This window comes from Semicossyphus pulcher, unplaced genomic scaffold (assembly GCF_022749685.1).
Source record: "Semicossyphus pulcher isolate SPU_LCO1_2020_fin unplaced genomic scaffold, fSemPul1.0.p SCAF_7, whole genome shotgun sequence".
Classification (NCBI taxonomy): Eukaryota; Metazoa; Chordata; class Actinopteri; order Labriformes; family Labridae; genus Semicossyphus; species Semicossyphus pulcher.
In genome coordinates this window covers 15,383,045-15,401,209 of record NW_027211748.1, presented here as the reverse complement: position 1 = coordinate 15,401,209, position 18,165 = coordinate 15,383,045, and the positions used below count along the sequence as shown (strand labels likewise).

The following is an 18,165-nucleotide window of genomic DNA, read 5'->3' as shown; positions in this document are numbered from 1 at the left end:
CTCCCTCCCGACTCCACGCCTGCGCTTTGATTTCTCACACGGCGCAGCGCTGTTTGGCAGCATCACAAGAGCTGCCCTACACAGTGCATGAGGGATGAATACCATGCCTCAGAACTGCCTGTACGTTTCACTGTTACATTGAAAAGGCCAAGGATAAGTGCAATTTAGGTGCACATGTGAAGCCAGATGATTTGATATTAAAATAGGCCTAGATCCAGATTATGAACTCATTTAGCCCACATTGCTCGAAATATACAGCAAATTATCTAATATATTTGTCCTATAGTAAACACAATATAGCCTGCACATAATAAATGAATTGAACAGGTATCCAATCTTCACCATCATCACCTGTTTTATTAGAATTTGGCCATTAGCTCTTTTTATTCACACTTATCTTAAATGATTTATCCTACACTTCCCCCTGTGCTGATCTCTACCCGAAGACCCAGAAAGCATGACCTAATAGCTTCCCAAGACATTTATAGCTCCTGCAGCTCTTTATAGCCCAGAGATGCTAAAACAAGCTGCCTTAAGCTAGCAGGCCACACGGTGGCGGTGTTTCATTGAGGAAACGTTGCCGCCAGCTGTTTGCTTTAAAACCCTCTGAGAACACACCGGAACCTGAATCCACCCCAACGTAATGAAGCAAGAGCCGGATCTGACTTTGATTTGATATGACAGGCAGAAGGGAAACGTGGAAAGTAGTGAAATAGAAGGTGGTGTCATAATATTTGTCACACGTATGAATTTTTTTAATGTTAACATACGGCAGTTCAGTCAGGTGAGATGTTTAAGGGATTTGTTTTGGCACAAATATGCCAAATAAAAAACTGGAATTGGTAACATATAATGGATGAGTAACAAGATAACATTATCTTACATCTTTTCATTGCAAACCATATATTCCAAATCAATATATATAAATATGGTAAAGCAAATTCATCTCAACAGCACATGACTCCTGCTAGCTAGCAGCTTCCTACTAGTTGAAGCTAACATTACTTAAGTAGCAAACTTTCAGCTCACTAAACTAACTCAGTATTACAAACAGTCCTCTTCTTCATATTCCTCACTATCCTCCATGTTTGGCATCACAATGTCTCCACTACATTAGCAGTTAGCACCCTCGTTGTTAGAATTAGCATTATGTGATCGTCATCCCTCTTAAAAAAGTAACGCTGCCCAAAATGAGCTGATTAGCTGAATACTCACTTATATTTCACCGAATGAATTTGACACTTGTAGGAACAAAAATTTAGAGTAACGTATGTTTATTTAGTCCCACACATTAAATCTGACTTGCAACTCTAACCAACCAATCAAATTGCACAAGCAGCAAAGGTCGAAGGTCATCATCACTCGCATCGCTACAACGTCTTTACATAAAATAAAATATGATTATATATCGTTTATTTCAATGTATCTATAGCTAACATATATGCCACATCAACGTCCCCATACATTTGTACTACAGTTTTTTTAACAATGTTTTATATTAAATATATCTTTAATCATAAAATTACTGGGAGGAGGGGAGTTTAGGGGGGCTCAGCCTTTTCAGGGGGAGCTTAAGACCCTGAAGGCCCCTACCTACCTGCAGAGTTATGTACAGCTTAACTGATTTCATTCATGATATAATTCCATCAATCACATGTAAAATAGAGACATGGAATCATCATCCTGCCAGGCTGACACATTAGTGGCTTTGGCAGATCTTTTTGCGTCCACAGTCAAATTCAAAATGCGGCCCGCTGCTGCAGCCAGCGCTCTGACGATCAATCTTTTGATCCCTTTTATTCCCACTTGTGAATGACTCAGTGATTCCTGTAGTTACGGGGGAACTTTCTCACCATTGATTTGAATGGATTTGATAGAATGAGCCAACCGTTACTAAAAGAAAACCACGGCATGACCAGCTTTGTGACTGCAGACACTCACACCAACGGTGCCACAGTCAGCACTAAACCAACTCAGTGCACTCTGGTAATCACAGCTCCATCAAACCCAAAGGGCCACTTTTTTTTCTTTTCTCAGTTACCATCTTGGTTGCAACAGGACACTGATAGGAGAATCAATAATTCCTCCACAAAGTAAACCCTGACAGCTCTTTTACCTGTTTTATAATAACAGTCATAATACAAACACAGCTGGAGCCAAACTGATATTACATTTTAGAGACCACTATTGATTTCCAAGAGAAAGAATTCCTCGGATATTGCAGCTAATATCATGAATTTTTAAGATGTACTGAAAGTAGAACTTTTCTATGGATTGTGCACTGATTTTGTACCCATATGACAATGCAGAGGTACACTGAAAGCTGCTTTATTCAGCATTATTATACAGCATGTTTTCAACCATTCTAGCAGTGATGCTCGGCTACGTGCTAAATAGTGAAAGTTCTTTAGTGCATATCATAAATCATACACAGTAGGGATGCATGATATTGGATTTTTTGCCGATATCTGATATGCCGATATTTTACAACTCATTTAGCCGATTACCGACACCGATACCGATATTTTTTTCCCGCACACCTAATTGCAGAGATCATCAACTCTCTTCTGTATTGGAATTAGCGTACAGTATAATGGTGATACTCTTATCACATGTGTTACAACGGTCGGGGTGACGGGTCTTGAGATGGTTAATCAAGTTTGTAGTGTTGAAAGACTTTGCCTTGGCTCCTCCTCGCATCAGCGAAGCTGAGCAGTCATTGCAAAAAGCAGTTTTGCTGTCTATTTCGGACACTTTGAGAAACTTCCACACCACGGACATTTTGGCTTCTAACTCTCTCATGCTGCAGGTAGACACACGTGACGTTATCACGCTGCGCCATGCAGGTCTTCTTCGAGCCGGGGACATTGCGCCGAGGTCGGGCATTTAATCAAGTATGCAGCAGCCCATTTTTTTATCGGTTAATTATATCGGCGGATATCGGCGTGTTGGCCAATATCGGCCGATACCGATAACGTGCCGATAATATCGTGCATCCCTAATACACAGCAATACAAATATTTACACACTGCACGTGCGATAGGCGCATATCGCGTATATCGCTCAATCTCATCTGTTTTAACAACCTTTACATGTGTTTTTACTCTGCATTTGACTGCATCTTTCTTTTTGTATACTGTATATGTTTATGTGTGTATTCTGCATGTGTGTGGCTGTGTTGGTGTTTTAATTGTCCTTTCTACCTATTAACCCCTTAATACCTCAAGCATTCACTGTTCATGTGATTTATTGCTTCATGTTTGGCTTCTTAAAGTACTTCGTGATTTTAAACTTCCTCTTAAACCAGAATATATTGTTAATCTATGCCTGACGCAGACACACAGTCACAAGCATACTCACACACATCTTGCAAACAAAAATAGTCATCCCTACCTTTGAAACCTGCACACAGTAAATCTACGGGGAATATTCACATTACTCATAAGTGCGTACGAGGTGTTCCATGTTGTGAAACAGGATGTGACTGGTTGAGAAGCTGAGAAAGGGATCCCTATTGGATTAAAGCAGGTTCATTCATTTACTCTGAGGTGTTTACTGTGTAACCCAATGGGCTGCCATGGAGACTGCATGCTCCGGCAAGTGAACATGGCTTAGAGCCAAACACCGGGGGCCGTACCAGGAAACAATCAAACACCGAGAAATAAGACGTGCACGTGTTTTATCGCTCTTCATAGGAAGAGAAAACAAAGTGTGCGAATGCGTGTGTGTTTACTCACTAGAACAAAACAACAACCCATTCATACTTTCAAATATTTGCCTTCACTGTCTAAGTTTAGCTGACGGAGAATTTCCTTCAGGGGGGCAGATGGTGGGATACGAGGTAATCTCACTGGCTTCTCTAATTAAACCTCATTAATTGGTGCTTGACAGTTTGTTCGGAGCGCCTGAGGCTGTTCAGCCATACCGCTGAAAACAGGATTTAGGGAGCTATTATTAAAGCTTTTATGGATTCAGTCAAATCCAACCCAGGTCCAAGTCCTTATCTCACATGTCAGAGATATGGCAGCCGTAACAGGAGCCTTAAAATAAGGCAGAGATTTGCAGAAGGACAAGTTAAATTAAAATGTATTGTTTTTTAACATTTTCTGATCAATGGTTTTCTGAAAACCATATCACTTAATATAACCTTCAGTTCCATAGATGTGCATGAAGCTGTTTCTTTGGGTCATTCTTTACAGCTCCAGACTTTTGTTTTGATACATCCCTCTGTTATCTGTACTGCTTATTCTCTTGAGGGTCGCGGGGGGGCTGGAACCAATTCCAGCTTCCATTGTGGCAAGTGGACAAGTACACCCTGGGTCAGCGCTATACCACTGCACCGTGCAACCTCTTCTTCATTCTTAAATGCAATCATGAAATACTTTTACCAAGTGGTTTTTAGGTGCTGCACGGTGTTGCATACGCGGCCTTTGGAGTTTGCATGTTCTCCCCGTGCATGCATGGGTTCCACCCGGGTACTCCGGCTTCCTCCCACAGTCCAAAGACATGCTCATTAGGTTCATTGGTGACTCTAAAATTGCCCGTAGGTTTAAATGTGAGCGTGGAAAGGTTGTCTGACTCTGTGTGTCAGCCGTGTGATTGACTGGCGATCAGTCCAGGGTGTGCCCCGCCTCTCGCCCAATGACAGCTGGGATAGATTCCAGCCCCCTGCGACCTTGAACAGGATAAGCAGTATAGAAAATGAATGGATGGAAGTAGTTTTCAAGAGAAATGTAGTCATTAAAAAAACAAATTTAAGACGCAAATTTGTTTAAAAATATGATAAACTGGAATAAAAAACAAAACACAACACACAAGATACAGTTTAATTTTTTATTTCCCCTGAAAATTTGAGGATCATCTTGATTAAGAATGTATTTTGTATTATGTTTTGTAAAGCAATGTGGGACACTATATCAATACATACATTTTCCTTCCTTACTTACTTGCATTCTAATTGTCTTACTGTATATTCTCCTTTCTTTTATATGAGCTATAAAGCACATTAAATCTACCGCACAGTGTGTATAGCGCTTTATAAATAATGTTCAGTTGATTTTAAGAGAAGAGAAAGTATTTTTTCTCCTTGTTTCTGCAAACATTCTGCTTTTCCATCAAGACCACTTTTATCACAATCTTTCAAAATCACAACACCAGCTCCACTTATGCTCATGGCTAATATATGCATCACTTATTTACAGTCTAAAATTAGCATGATGTCTGGGTTAGTTGCAGCAGATGTTGCACCTTTGAGTGACAGTGAATCTTACATGATCCCATATGTTCTCTCCTCTCCTGCTTCTGCGGCACCACCTCCTCCTCTTTCTATGTACAAGACACTCCAAATGCTCATGTTGTGATAGTGGGGGTTGGTATTTTCCTATGCATGTTTTTTTTTTCTCCCAAATATGCACTGAGATGTTGCTGGTCCATCTGGGCCCTGTCATGCAGATCAGACTTCAGACCTCCAGGATAACGACTCATCTCCCCTCACAGTACGGTCACATAACCTTTCTGCCTCACTGAACCACTTAATAAGACTCTTTGTGTAAACATTATCCTCTTAAAGGTCTTATATTGTTTGTGTTTTAATGTACCTGAAATAGCATACATCTCAAATATGAGCTGCATTGATTAAAACATAATCTGAAATGCTCCTTCGGGTGCTGAATACAAGTGAAGAGAAGAGGGGGAAAATGTGGGAATACTGCAAGGTGGGACATGTATCATGTGTTGACTTTGCCATCCAGTAGCTGTCATCTCCCTCCCCGCTCTTTCACACACTTTCTTCTTTCTTCCCTGTCATTTTTTCTCCTTGTAATTCTCTCTTTTGAATCCCCAGCGGTCTTGCCATTATTCTGTGTTTGTTTAGTGTTTCTGCCTGGCTGACAGACAGCTGTGGTCTGAGGCTCTGGATCGGCCTGCGTGTGCAAAAACGCACAAAGCCTGAGGAAAGTGATGGATGGCGACATGAAACTTCTTTCTTTCTCACAATGGAACATTTCATAATTGAGATGTTTGCCAGTGTTGTAGAAATCAGCCCGCTGGTGATAGGCCAAGGTGATTTCTTTCCTTTTTTTCCGTTAACAACCTCACTTGTGGCTGAGTATGTGGCAAACATTGCTTTTAAGACATTTTAAACCCACCCCTGAGCCAGATTGAAAAAATATGACCCTTAATATGACTTCTTTAAAAGTAAAATTGCAATATTTGACCTCTTTTCATTCTCTTTATGAGACTTGGACCATTTCAAAGTGCATAACTTTGCAAAGGGAATAACTTTCCCACACAATGCTGCTGCTTAACTTACCATTGCTGCCGTGTCCGACTTGGATATTTTTCTATTTCCCACTGACAGCACTTCAGTCAAACTGACGGTTGCATCACATCCACAGCACACTTGAAATAGAAACGTTAGCCTCACATTACAGGTAATTTCTCCTCGAGTAAAACGCTCATAATTTCGCCCAACACAATAACGTCTTCCTCCAACAGTACGACCAGAGACGATTTGCTGAGCCATTAGGCCGCAGTAATGAAATAAACACCCGTGTGAGAAATGATTTCTATCACTCCTGTCCCCATAGAGTCTGATCTGTGGACAACAACAAACACATTTAAGCAGCTTGACATCCAGTTACACTCGAGTCCGATCAGACCGCCACTCTGTCAACAGCCTCGACGTTTTGTCTCTTCAACCCCTGTCTGACACCGCCTGTCCGTCATACATGCACATCAGCAAATAAACCGATCTGTAAGGACGGATTTTAAGATGCCACAACTGTTTAGTTATACTGTTAGGAGACAAATTATCAGAACCCTCCAGAGATTGAGTCTGACAGACTCGATGAGTCATCGCCGTCCTCTCTGCTAACTTTTTATGCCTGGATGTTCACCTTAAATGGCTCCAGGGACATTTCAGAAAAATCTGATTTGGTGCATCGCTAAGTGGCAAAAATCCAACACAAAGTAGATACTGTCTGAGAAAAGACCTGCAGTTCATTCATTCAAATAATTTTTGGTCATCTCATTACTGTTTCTCCTGGCCTGTCAGTGCATTAACTAAACTAGTCTTCAAAGTCATAATTTATAATATTAAAGAGGAGTCCGTTCCAGCTAGGTTTGCCTGCAACAGGACTCTGATATTGTGCATGCTCGCTTGCTTATTGGCTTGCTGGGACACTTCATGGAATGATTGTTTTCCTTTTTATACACATACTGAAGATTCCCTATATATCTTCAGAGCATTACCAAGGGCAACTTAACAAATTACTCTACATAGTCATATATTAGCTAATATTCATGTTCTAGAGCCCATATAACTAACAGCTGGTAGTATCAAAGCCCAAACTTACTTTATGTAAGGTCTAAAGCTAAGAATACTTCTAGAGCTGGATCGATACATCTTGCTTTTTGCATGTATATCCATGTCAGCGTACATTTGCCGACTGATATAAAACAAGAAATTGCACTGCATGAATGTTTTGTCTTCCAGGAAGGCAAACAATTGGCACAGTCTCTATACATGGTTTTACCACAAGAGAGAATTGGAATGAATATTTTTCAAACTTGCTCAGTATGTCTTGGTCATATTTCTTTTATGTGAGTTTAAGGGGTTTTTATCAAAAATGTTTGTGTTTTATGTCATGTTGATAAGTGTCAGCTTAAATCCGCAACCATTCAGAGTCTAGGAGGAAATTACTTTGTGAAATTACTCACAAATATGGATATCAAAAGTAAACGTTTTCTTCCTGTATGTGTAAAAGTTGGATGTGTGTCTAGCTGACCTATTTGCTTTTCCATCTCCTCCTTCAGGCAATCTTTTTGACTATGTTAAATGACTTTAAGGAAATATATCATAAATTCACGCTTTTCTGACAGTAAATGTGATTTTTGTTTACTATAGAACGTTTATCTATAGCTCAATCCTTGGTAAGCATACAAAATAAATGTACCTGTGTTTTTAGCCCCCTTAAACAAAAACTATGTGCACTTTTCATTCTGCTGACCATATCAAAAATATTTCTATTCAACAGTGTCAACAAACCTCTTTCTTCATAACTCATCATCCCTGTCTCTACCTGAGCAGTTTGAGAGACGCATCTGTCCTCCCTCTTGCTGACGTCAGAGCAGCCAGTAGTTTGTCCTCGCGCTGCACGAGCCCGGACTGCTGGAGATATCCGCGAGGAGGAGGAGCTGTCAAAGTTTCCCAGGGCAAAGAAAAAAGTCTTTCACTTACCGAGAAAGAAAAACCTTCACATTTTTCAGTTTTTATAAAGCGGAATATCTCGTGTTGTGGGCATGGAATGACACCTTCTCACGCGGAGCTTCAGAAACACGATGGCAGCCCGTATAGTGAAGTGGATCAGTCTCACCTCTGTGCTGTGGCTGGGCTGCTGTGTTCTGGCGGAAAAGAAAGGTATGTCAGACACGGGAGCTTTTACAACATGTACGTGGCTGGGTTGGAGCTCCGAGTCGGGCTTTCGCTTTCCTCTTTGCGAGTTCAACATTTACAGAAATCTCTCAGAAATCTCAGACCGCCGAAAAAGCCGCAGAGAAACTTGATCCGGTGTGGGAGAAAAGTTTCTGTCTGGCTCGATGTTCAGTCTGTGAGTGACCCAGTAAAAGCTACACAGAGGCTTCACCAGAGTTCAGCGTCCAGTGTACATGCTGCATAGTTATTGACAATGACTACAGTCGCGTTTGTGCTACGGAATAGTTTTTGATTGACCAATTTAATTGCCTGATTTAATTGACCAATTGGAAAAATGAGCAAATACTGAGATAAACGCAAATTTGCACCATATTGATGATGCTGCTGCTGCAGGGAGGGGATGTACATTGTGCAATCCCCTGGCGTACTTAATAAAAGTGACTTATCTTTAGTCACTTTTTATGTGTAGTGTAGTTTTCTTTGTGAGCATGAAAGAGTTAGCGTTTTAGTCACAAGTGCTTGACGCAGTCGTTGACCTATTTGTAGGCAAAAATAGAAATAAAATGAGGACAATGCTGCCACCTTGAATCAGAGATTAATTATTTTTTTAACATCTCCTTACAAAATAAAAACTGCCTGTACTCAGTTTGCAGCTGGTTCTCAAAAGAAATTATACCAAAATGTGACAGTAAACGCATCCTACTTGCATGATAAAGCAGTTAGTCTTGAAAGGGAGGCTGATGAAAGTAAGACAACAAGTGCTTAAGAGGCAGGAACACATTTCTTGTTCTTGCTCTCCTTGTTTAAGTTTCCTTTTGACCCTGAGGTAAAGGTCACAGGAGTGTAATGTTTTAATCACATGACAGTGTTTTGACTCTAAATTCAATGCTTTCTTTCACCTATTATGTCTTTTTCTTTTAATTTCAGTCTTTAAACGAACCTCATTTTAGGCCGAGGTAATATTTGGCATAGATCTGAGTGGAAAAATAAGCACAGGAAAGATCCGGTTTCCCAGTACTTGAATTCAATATATGAGAGCTTCACGTGTAGTTGGAGTGACTCAGACCTCATTAAGGCCAGATGTCGGGGAGAGAAAGTGACCAGAAGTATCACTTTGCTCCCTAATGGCTTTAACTTCCTATTCTCATGAATCATCATTGTCCATCTCATTGCACTGTTGTTCCTCCTTATAGGCAGATAAGCACAGTGTGTACAGTTGCCGGCAGCACACGTGCAAGTTACATCTTTCCTTTCTGCTCCGACAAGTAACAACCAGTCCCGTTTTTATTCAGACAACCATAACAAATCAAAAGTGTTTGCGAGCCAAAAAAGACAGAGTCCCTAAATATTTCTGGGCTTCTAAACAAACTCGACAGGCGCACATTTCACGCAGCAGCAAGTCTCCCACAGTGAATAAGGATTAAAGAATTGTATTAAGACCAGAGAAGATTAGAAAGGAGCAGCTGAAATGATAAGCAGTACAATTTGGTTTAAGTGCTGTACATTTTTTGCGACTGATTCAGCTTAAATTTCAAAGGAAAAGCAAGTCGGCCATATGGCGTAAGAGTTTTATTTGTTGTTATTTTGTTGTTGGCCAGAGGCGAGGACAGATGTTTCAATGTGGCACACTTTGTTTTCTAGCACACAAAGTCCAATATACGTAGACACTTGATTCGAACAAGATGCCAATTACATTCTTATGGCATTAAATCTACCAAATGAAACAGGCAAATAACACCTCATAATATATATGTGTGTGGTTATATAACTTGATAAGCTCACATTCTTTTTTGTAATTGATTAAAGGAAGATTAACTGGAGGGGGCCACAGTGTGCTCCTGGGATTTTTGCACTTGGCTTATCCATTAACTTAAAATAAATCCCTATAACGACACTTTGACTGCTTGAAATACTTTGTTTTTTCAAGTGTCGATACTTTGGTGATAAAAAAAAACTACCTCAAAGACCGTCGCTCTCACGGCTTTGCTCCGCTAATGTCAACAGTGAACTTAAAACCCCATTTTTAAAGGGATCTCAAGAGCCAAAGTCACAGCGTCTAATCTTAGGCCTCTGTTCCAATATTTTCCTACCCTCAGTCTGTCAGTCGACATTTCTTTCATCAGTCTGTCTCTGAAAATTAAGCCTGGAGTTAATTTGGATTCAGATCGTTACTGGTTAAACCTGAATTACTGTGAGTGAAGTCAGTAATATAGCCCCAAACAACATTTTATTTTGAAACTCAGAGGTGTTATCTTCCTGTCCGGCAGAATGATTCGTAAAGAGGGATTACTGCCTGTGTGTCAGGCGCAAGTCCTGAATTAAGAAACATGAATCGGATTTCTTTGCCGACGATGCCTCGACTGTACCTTAAAAAGCAGCATCTCCAAAATGTCAAAACAAAAGACGGCAAAACAGTCTGAGCTTAGTCACAATGCATTTCTGAGATAATCCAAAGGTTTTGAAAGGGTTTAATGAGCATTAAGAAGGAGGATAATTTTCTCAGCACACAAAGGAGCATGTAATCCCGTGACTTAATTTAAAAACCAGGATATACATGGTTTCCAGTGATTGAGGACTGTTCGATATAGAGTTGATCTGAAAGTGTTTGTGTTGCTAAGAGGCGAGTGAGAACATCTGGTCAGCTGTTTACTCTGAGAAGTGGTGGAAGAGTTTTCAATCTGAGAAATACTTGAAATAATGTAGATCATTGCTAAAAATAAATACTTGGTGTTTGGTCTGTGTTTGGATGCTCTCTTGAGACATTCAACTCTCAATTTATACTTTAATTTTTTACTATATTATGTCCATACTAACTTATTTTTACCGGTCATTGATCGATGAGCTGAAGCGACACTTTACAGAACTGTTAGCGGAGTGATACGTGCACAAACATTAAACACGCTCCAATTAATCACGTTTTATTAACAGTTCCTTTAACTCCTCACACAAGCAGTGATTGTTCGATCCCCGCTTAGCAACAGTAACTAAAAACATCAGACCTGTCAAGCTTTGGATTTCTCCACATGTTGAAACAGTGAGCATGAGGCTGTGGTAAAAGGGATTTCGGTGCTCGAGTTTGGTGGGTGGTGTAATTTCTTTATTTGCTTCTATGGGGAAAAAAAGAAACAAAAGCAAAGATCGAAAGGAAGGTATTACACTGTGTGTTTATTTGCTCTCCTACGGTAAAGGATCATTAACTAACTACATTAGTTAGTTTGAATTACAGGTCACAAACTAGCAAAGATGCATTCACTGTGTTGTATTTCTCTGCTGCGTAGAAGCTCTGTCCTGCTCTGTATTTGATGTATTGAGGTTAAAACTTCAGCATCCACACTAATCATATTTAGAGATTACTTAATATCTACCAATTAAATCACTTGATCCTTGATCCTCCTCCCTCAAAGCATTTTGTCTTGGAATGTTGAAAGATCAACAAGGTTATAAATAAACTAACAGTCTGACAGTTTCAGTCTGATGTAACAATTTTCCTCACCGACTGGAGTAAATAGTTCTACATTTAAAGACCAGCTCCAGTCATAAATGCTCTGCTTGAAATAATAAATTGTGTCTGATACTTTTTTTAACCATGTAAAAATCCTCTCCCAAAAACAAAACACGTCTCTGCCATCGTTAAGCGTCAACTTGTTGAAACTTAGTGAGCTTGAAATGTAGTAATTAGTAGTAGTAACGTTAACGTTAGCAGTCAGTAGTGAGTTTACAAAAATTATGATGACGCTTACAGCTGGCTCGCACATCACCGAAGTGGTTGCCATCGGTTACACATAATGATATGCATATCGTCACCCCGTCCATTAACGGGATTGGCTCCTTAGGTTTGTGACGTCTCAAACCTGCCAATCTGAAAACGTGTTGTCCAGCCTGTCCTTGGTACACTGCAGTTTAAAAGCATCGCCATGGAGATGACTGCTGATGTTGTCCCTGATATGTCTTGTAGCACATGAAAAACACCACATGGAGATGTTAACAAGGTTAAACACTTGATTTTTTACTGGAGGGGGTCTTTAAACTTATGATTTAGCCTCTTTTTTTAGGCCTATGATATCATATTCTATTTTTGACACTTGACAGCATTATCACTTAAACAAAGCCACCTGGAAACTCTAAGAAGTCAGTAAAGATGTGTGTTTACCAAGTTAACTAGCTTAACTAGCTAGCTACAGCTAAAATATGCGAGCAGTGATTAGCTTAACTTGCTAGCTAGCTACAGCTAAAATATGCAGCATCATTTTAGCCACAAAATGTACAGTCTCTGGCTGTAAAAGAGAAACCTGCTTTTGTCTACCTCTTTGAAAGATAACTGAGTATTTTGAGTGTTGCTGTTTTCTCATTAAACTTCATGAAGACAGAAAATCTGACAGTTTTAGCAGTAACTAAGATGGGCAGGGTGTATTGTATAATTCCCCTTATTTTCAGTTACTTGCTACAGTGTAAAATATACCAAACAGCAGCCACAGTTTCAGTCCTGTTATGGAGAAGACATTAAGTCTTTTTGGAAATGAATCTGAGATGTGATAATGGTCCTGGCAGCGAGCAGCTTCTCCCAGAGGAAGCCCACCTGTCAGTCCGCTGCTCTCGAACAGCCAGCAGTGTGCGATGGTTTCTGTGGGAGTCAGACAGGACTTGCTGAATAATAGAAAAGCTCCTCGTCCCCCACGCGTTGGCATGCTCGGTTTATTAACTGTCATCATCTGCGGGGAGGTTGTAAATAATGCCCACAGCTTCATCCAGCACTCAACCGCAAGCAATAACTGTGGTGATTTATTTCCCAGATGAGATGTTAAATGGTTTCGGAATCAGTCGGACTCCTGTAGAGATGATGATTAGATTTCTCGCTGTAAGCTTATATATTTCTCAACTCTTCTATCTATGAGTGTACCCGAGCCAAATTTACAAGGTTAACCTGTCTGACAACCCCTCTAACTGGGCCATGAGTTAACCTGTGAAAGATCAGACTAATCTCAGGGGCATGTTGACGGCTAAATCCCTAATCCCTTATTCAGGGCTCCCTGGCTTCCTTTGTGCATGAAATAACCGGCTTATATCCGTATGCTTTTTCCGTAAGAGTTAATAGGTTATTCAAGATCTCGACAGAATGAGATTATAAGATATATAGGCGGAGTCCAGCTCCATCTTTTCTGCATTAAAATGTGCTTGCAAGCCTGCAAAAGTACAGCTGAATCATGACAAAATTTCACTCCTGCAGTGCATTTCAGCATCCTGAGTAAGTGCTTTTCCCTCTGCCTTGTGTGAGGATCTAACAAGCCAGCTTCCCTCATCATTCACCGAAAAAACAACGCCTTTTCTTTTCATTAAAGCCCACTCTCTTGGATCAGATGGTAGTGAAATATAGGTTACGATCATGTGTAATAGAATCTCTCCTTCAGGTCCAGAGTGGCCCTCATGCTACTACTGCTTCTGCTGTGTCTAGCTGCTCCTCTGACGACCTTCCCAGACTTCCATCTGCTGCAGCCATTGTTGGAAGTTTGGCTTGTCGGTTCGGGCCGTGGGAGCTGGAGGATAATTTCTTGCCTTCCTCCTTCCCCAGCTTTGATAAACGGCAGATTTTTAAAGAGCTGCTGGCGAGGTGCAGGATTCTGGTTTCACTCTGGGACAATAGTGCCTCTGTAGAGGGCAGGTTATCTGGCAGCGCTGATACTTTTGTAGAGCAGCCGAGATCTGTGGCGTGCAGCAGACGCACCCGAGGCTAGACGTGTATGTCATCGAGAGGGAACACAGAAGTGAAGAGGCTTCTGTTGTTCTTACTTCTAACCGTAAAGACACATCTAAACACAGTAAATCTATTGTGTAGAAAATCGAGCATTGCTGCGGATCTGTAACCGTTAATTACGTGTCTGGTTCCACTGCTGTTCAGACTAAACAAACCACAAACAATAAAGTTTTTATGTTTTGCTTTCATGTCCGACATGAATATTTAATATGTTTAGAAATGCTGCCTGCTTCATCTCTGACTTTAATTATTGAAAGCTCCTCTTTGGGCCTTTCATTCAAAGCGAACCGGTGTTTATTTTGCTGCAGCTACTAAAAATCCATTGTGTTGTTTGTATACATGCACCGAGACCCCAGCATGGAATAAGTGAGTGAATGTGGTTACTCATTGAACTGATTTGCGTCCTTTGTTTGTACATGGTAACAAAGTGATCCGCTGCATTTATGGCCTTTCCATGATCCCCTGGCTGCGCACGGAGTCTCCAGTGGAAAGAGATCCTGGAATTCAGGCTGGAAAAAGGGCCTTCAGTTATCTTCCCATCTCATCAGGTGCAGTGTCGTGTTAAAAGGGAAAGAGGCCACAGCTCCAACTGACTTATTAGGCCCGTCTATGTTTACCTATCTCCTGAAGGAGATCTAACTGAGGGAGAGTTGAAGGTCATACTTTAAATAGTCTTACCTTTAAGGGGTTTACAAGATAGTTCAAAGTGGTTTTTTTTAGGAGTGTTTCATAATATAAAACTGAAAATGAAAAAAAGAAGGATGCGGTTATCGAGGTAACTTCCGGATTAACTCAGAGTTTTCAGTACTACGAAGGTGGTTCACTTTGTACCGGGAAGATTGCCATGGTAACTTATGCTGAACACCTAGCTTGCTCTGGAGCAGGTTGTGTTCAAGATGGGAGATCGACCTTTACTAATCACCACCCACTGACCAATCGGGTCTCTTGATTCAGGAGCTCTGTGAGCAGATGGTGAGAGGGAGGAGGGAGAGAGAAAACACTTCCACTTTACCGTATGACTTTTTGTATGAAAGATATTCATCATGCTTTACTGATATAGGCCTACATCTACAACAGAGACTGATCACAGCACTAAAGCCTTGTACTTATAAAATATAAATTAAATTGTGATTTGTATTTGCTCTATAAGTCTGTTTGATACGACTGAAGCTGAGAGAATAAGTCTAAATCTGTCATAAACGCCACAAAAATACATCTGTGCAACGTATTAATTTAATATAATACACAAGTTTCATTATAGTCAGTGGTGCTCTAATGATGGAGCAGAGATTTTATAGACTTAATTTGCACATTTACACAGTCAGTCATTTTCTTCCAGTTGTCCTTCAGTTGCTTCCAGCAGCTGCAGCTGAGTGGATTTCAGTCTGAATTCACATCTTCATATCTTTCTTATATCATAGTTTGCTTTGAGTTTGTAAAATATGCATATTGTGATTGTGACTGTGTGACTGGTCAACGGCCCTTTTATGTGAACGCGCTCATAGAAACCCTGTGTGTCAGGTTAAGTGAAGCCTGATCAGGAATAGATACCCTGGATATGTTGAGCACGCTTTGTAGGCCCCTGGTAACCTATGAAGAATAGTATGGAAACGAATGCATGAACATTTATCTCAATTTATGGGTTGAAATACAAAAAAATCTGATCTATTTTGGTAAGCAGGTATAAGTTACAAACCCTTCACATTATACCAGGTGCAACATTTCTTACCAGTTAATTTGGTTTTGTAAGAATTTCACATTTTTCCTGAGTTTGACGAAGCAGTTTTTGAATGTTTCCCGGCAGGCTGGAACTGCCGAAGCGGTAACTCAGCAAAGGTAAAGATGGAAAGTGGGCACAAACATGTTCCCCTCCTTCAGGCTTTCAGCTCGGATTGAAACCATCGCTCTTGCCAGCTCAAGAGAATTTTGCAGCTTAGTTCAGATAAGTAGGAAAGTGGACAGGCATCGTCTGAGGCTTGTTTTCCTTACAGATTTATACGTCGGCGTATTTGTATTCAGTGATGAGCTCCATGGATCTTCGTGTCACGATGCAAATGTAAGAGATGTCAATGAGATGGACAGGGGTGGTGCGCGGATTAAAGGAAGGATCGTGGCAGGGGGAGATAAACAGGGGAGTTGGGGATGCAAAAGCAAACATCAGAAGGACGGGGTGAGATCGTTGACTGTGGCATTCCTGCCCTCACGTAAATGCTTATCAAAGCAGCCTCAAGCTGTTTGTAGTGGTTGTAATTTGCCTTTAAATTGGAGATGAGAGTCTCTCCCGACTATCCCAAAGGCCTCCTGTGGGTGTGGCATTCTCTCTAATGACCTAAGGGTAACAGTATTGTGAGGAGCAATGTTTCAAACAGCGCTCGCCCGGACGAGGAATCCCCTACAGGGAGGGAACAATAGCTCCACAAACAAATCCCCATCTCAGAATATTTCAGAAGAAAGCCACGGTTGAAGGGTGGTGGCTGATCTATGAAACTTCCCGAAGAGTATTTAGCCCCTTCCTGTGTGGTCCGATGGCCTAGTAAACTCAATGGTGCATTTTAAACGGTGACTCACAGTGTGTGGTTTGGATTTTATGGCACATTTTGGTTAATTTATCCAATTTCTGTTCATGAGTTCCTGCATTTGTCAAACGCAATCAGGATGGCAGATCCAGGAGGATTGACTTGTAATCCCTTTGCAGTGTAAATGTGGGTTTCCTGCCTCACATCCTGATTAAAAGGATGTTGAATCTCGTCAGCAGCTTTTACCTGAACACATAGGCTATTGTCCGAGAGTTTGCATTGGCTCTGGGCTAACTATTGCTTAAACGCTCAAGCCTGCAAACAATGGAAAATGTGACAAATTATTCTGGTTGACTTGACTTAACTGCTTCTGATCACTTGTTAACCTTAAAAAAGATAGTTAATTTATAGGATACATAATGATTAATGACTTTCTAGGGAATCCTGATCAGGCTTGTCTTATAGTTTTCATCGCTCAACTACCTGTGAAAAAGTGTGTTGTCTTTGCCAATGTGATTAAGGCATTACCGAAAGGGTGTGGCAGAATATCAATCATGTGCTGTATTCTTTGCAAGGAGAAGACAAACAGGAACAGTAAAGTTACAACCTTTTATCTTGCTTTCAGCCGCACTGGGATGCCAGCATAAAGAGAAAAATAGCTTTGCTGGTGTGATCTGTTTTGTAAGTCTGTAGGAAAACAGAAAACATTCTTTACAGACGAGTCTTTCTCACAAGCAAACGTCTACAGACATGAAGAATCACTTGTTAACTGATACCTGTATGGCCTCAAGGTTTCTTCTAGTCTAGACTTCCTGTCACATTTTTGAATGGGTCTGGTATTGACAAGTTGCACAGTGCAAAGCTTGAATTCTCAACTTACAGTGTGGGTTTTGTGGTAAGCTCCTTTTGGCTTTCTAACAGGAGTGTCTCCTACAGAACATGTTAATAGCACTGAAAATTAGCCAATATACATGGTGGGTGGGTGGCGGGGATCCAAGCAAGATAATGAGACGCCGCGCATGACTGAGAAAACATACACAAGGAAAAAGGAAAGTCCAAGAGACAAATTAATTCTCATCTAGCCCCTGTGGCTCTTGTGTGGACCTCGCCTGAATGGATCCCTCCTTCCCAGCAGAAGCCCAAAGACTTTGGACAAAGGGTTCTTTATTTGGGACTTTGTTGTCTTCTTTGACACTGGCTTATCTGTCTTCTTTGACCTTAACTTGCCTTGTAGACATGACTTTTCAACTCTATGTCAACAGTGAGGAGAAAGGCATCCCTGTTGGCTAAAAAGGCTGCTAGGGTAAGAGAATCGTTTAAGCTGTTTTAGAGTTCTGAATTGGATCAGGGCATCTAATCCTACGTACAACACATCCATATGGAATGGTATCAGGATTAAGAGTCTGTACTTAGGCACAGCAGTCCTTTTGAGAGAAATTATAATCTTACCGACGATGCTAACTTGC

At 40.8% G+C, this 18,165-nt stretch overlaps 1 protein-coding gene across 3 annotated transcripts in view; it reads left to right on the top strand.

Annotated features, from left to right (window-relative positions):
* Nucleotides 1–8,207: 8,207 nt before the first annotated feature.
* egfra (epidermal growth factor receptor a (erythroblastic leukemia viral (v-erb-b) oncogene homolog, avian)) overlaps nucleotides 8,208–18,165 on the top strand; it is a 46,245-nt gene continuing 36,287 nt past the window's right edge. For all 3 annotated transcript variants that reach the window (XM_069684006.1, XM_069684005.1, XM_069684004.1), the window contains exon 1: nucleotides 8,208–8,419. In XM_069684006.1, the coding sequence (XP_069540107.1) occupies nucleotides 8,341–8,419 (79 nt within the window). In that variant the 5' untranslated portion in view covers nucleotides 8,208–8,340. The remainder of the gene's footprint in view (nucleotides 8,420–18,165) is intronic.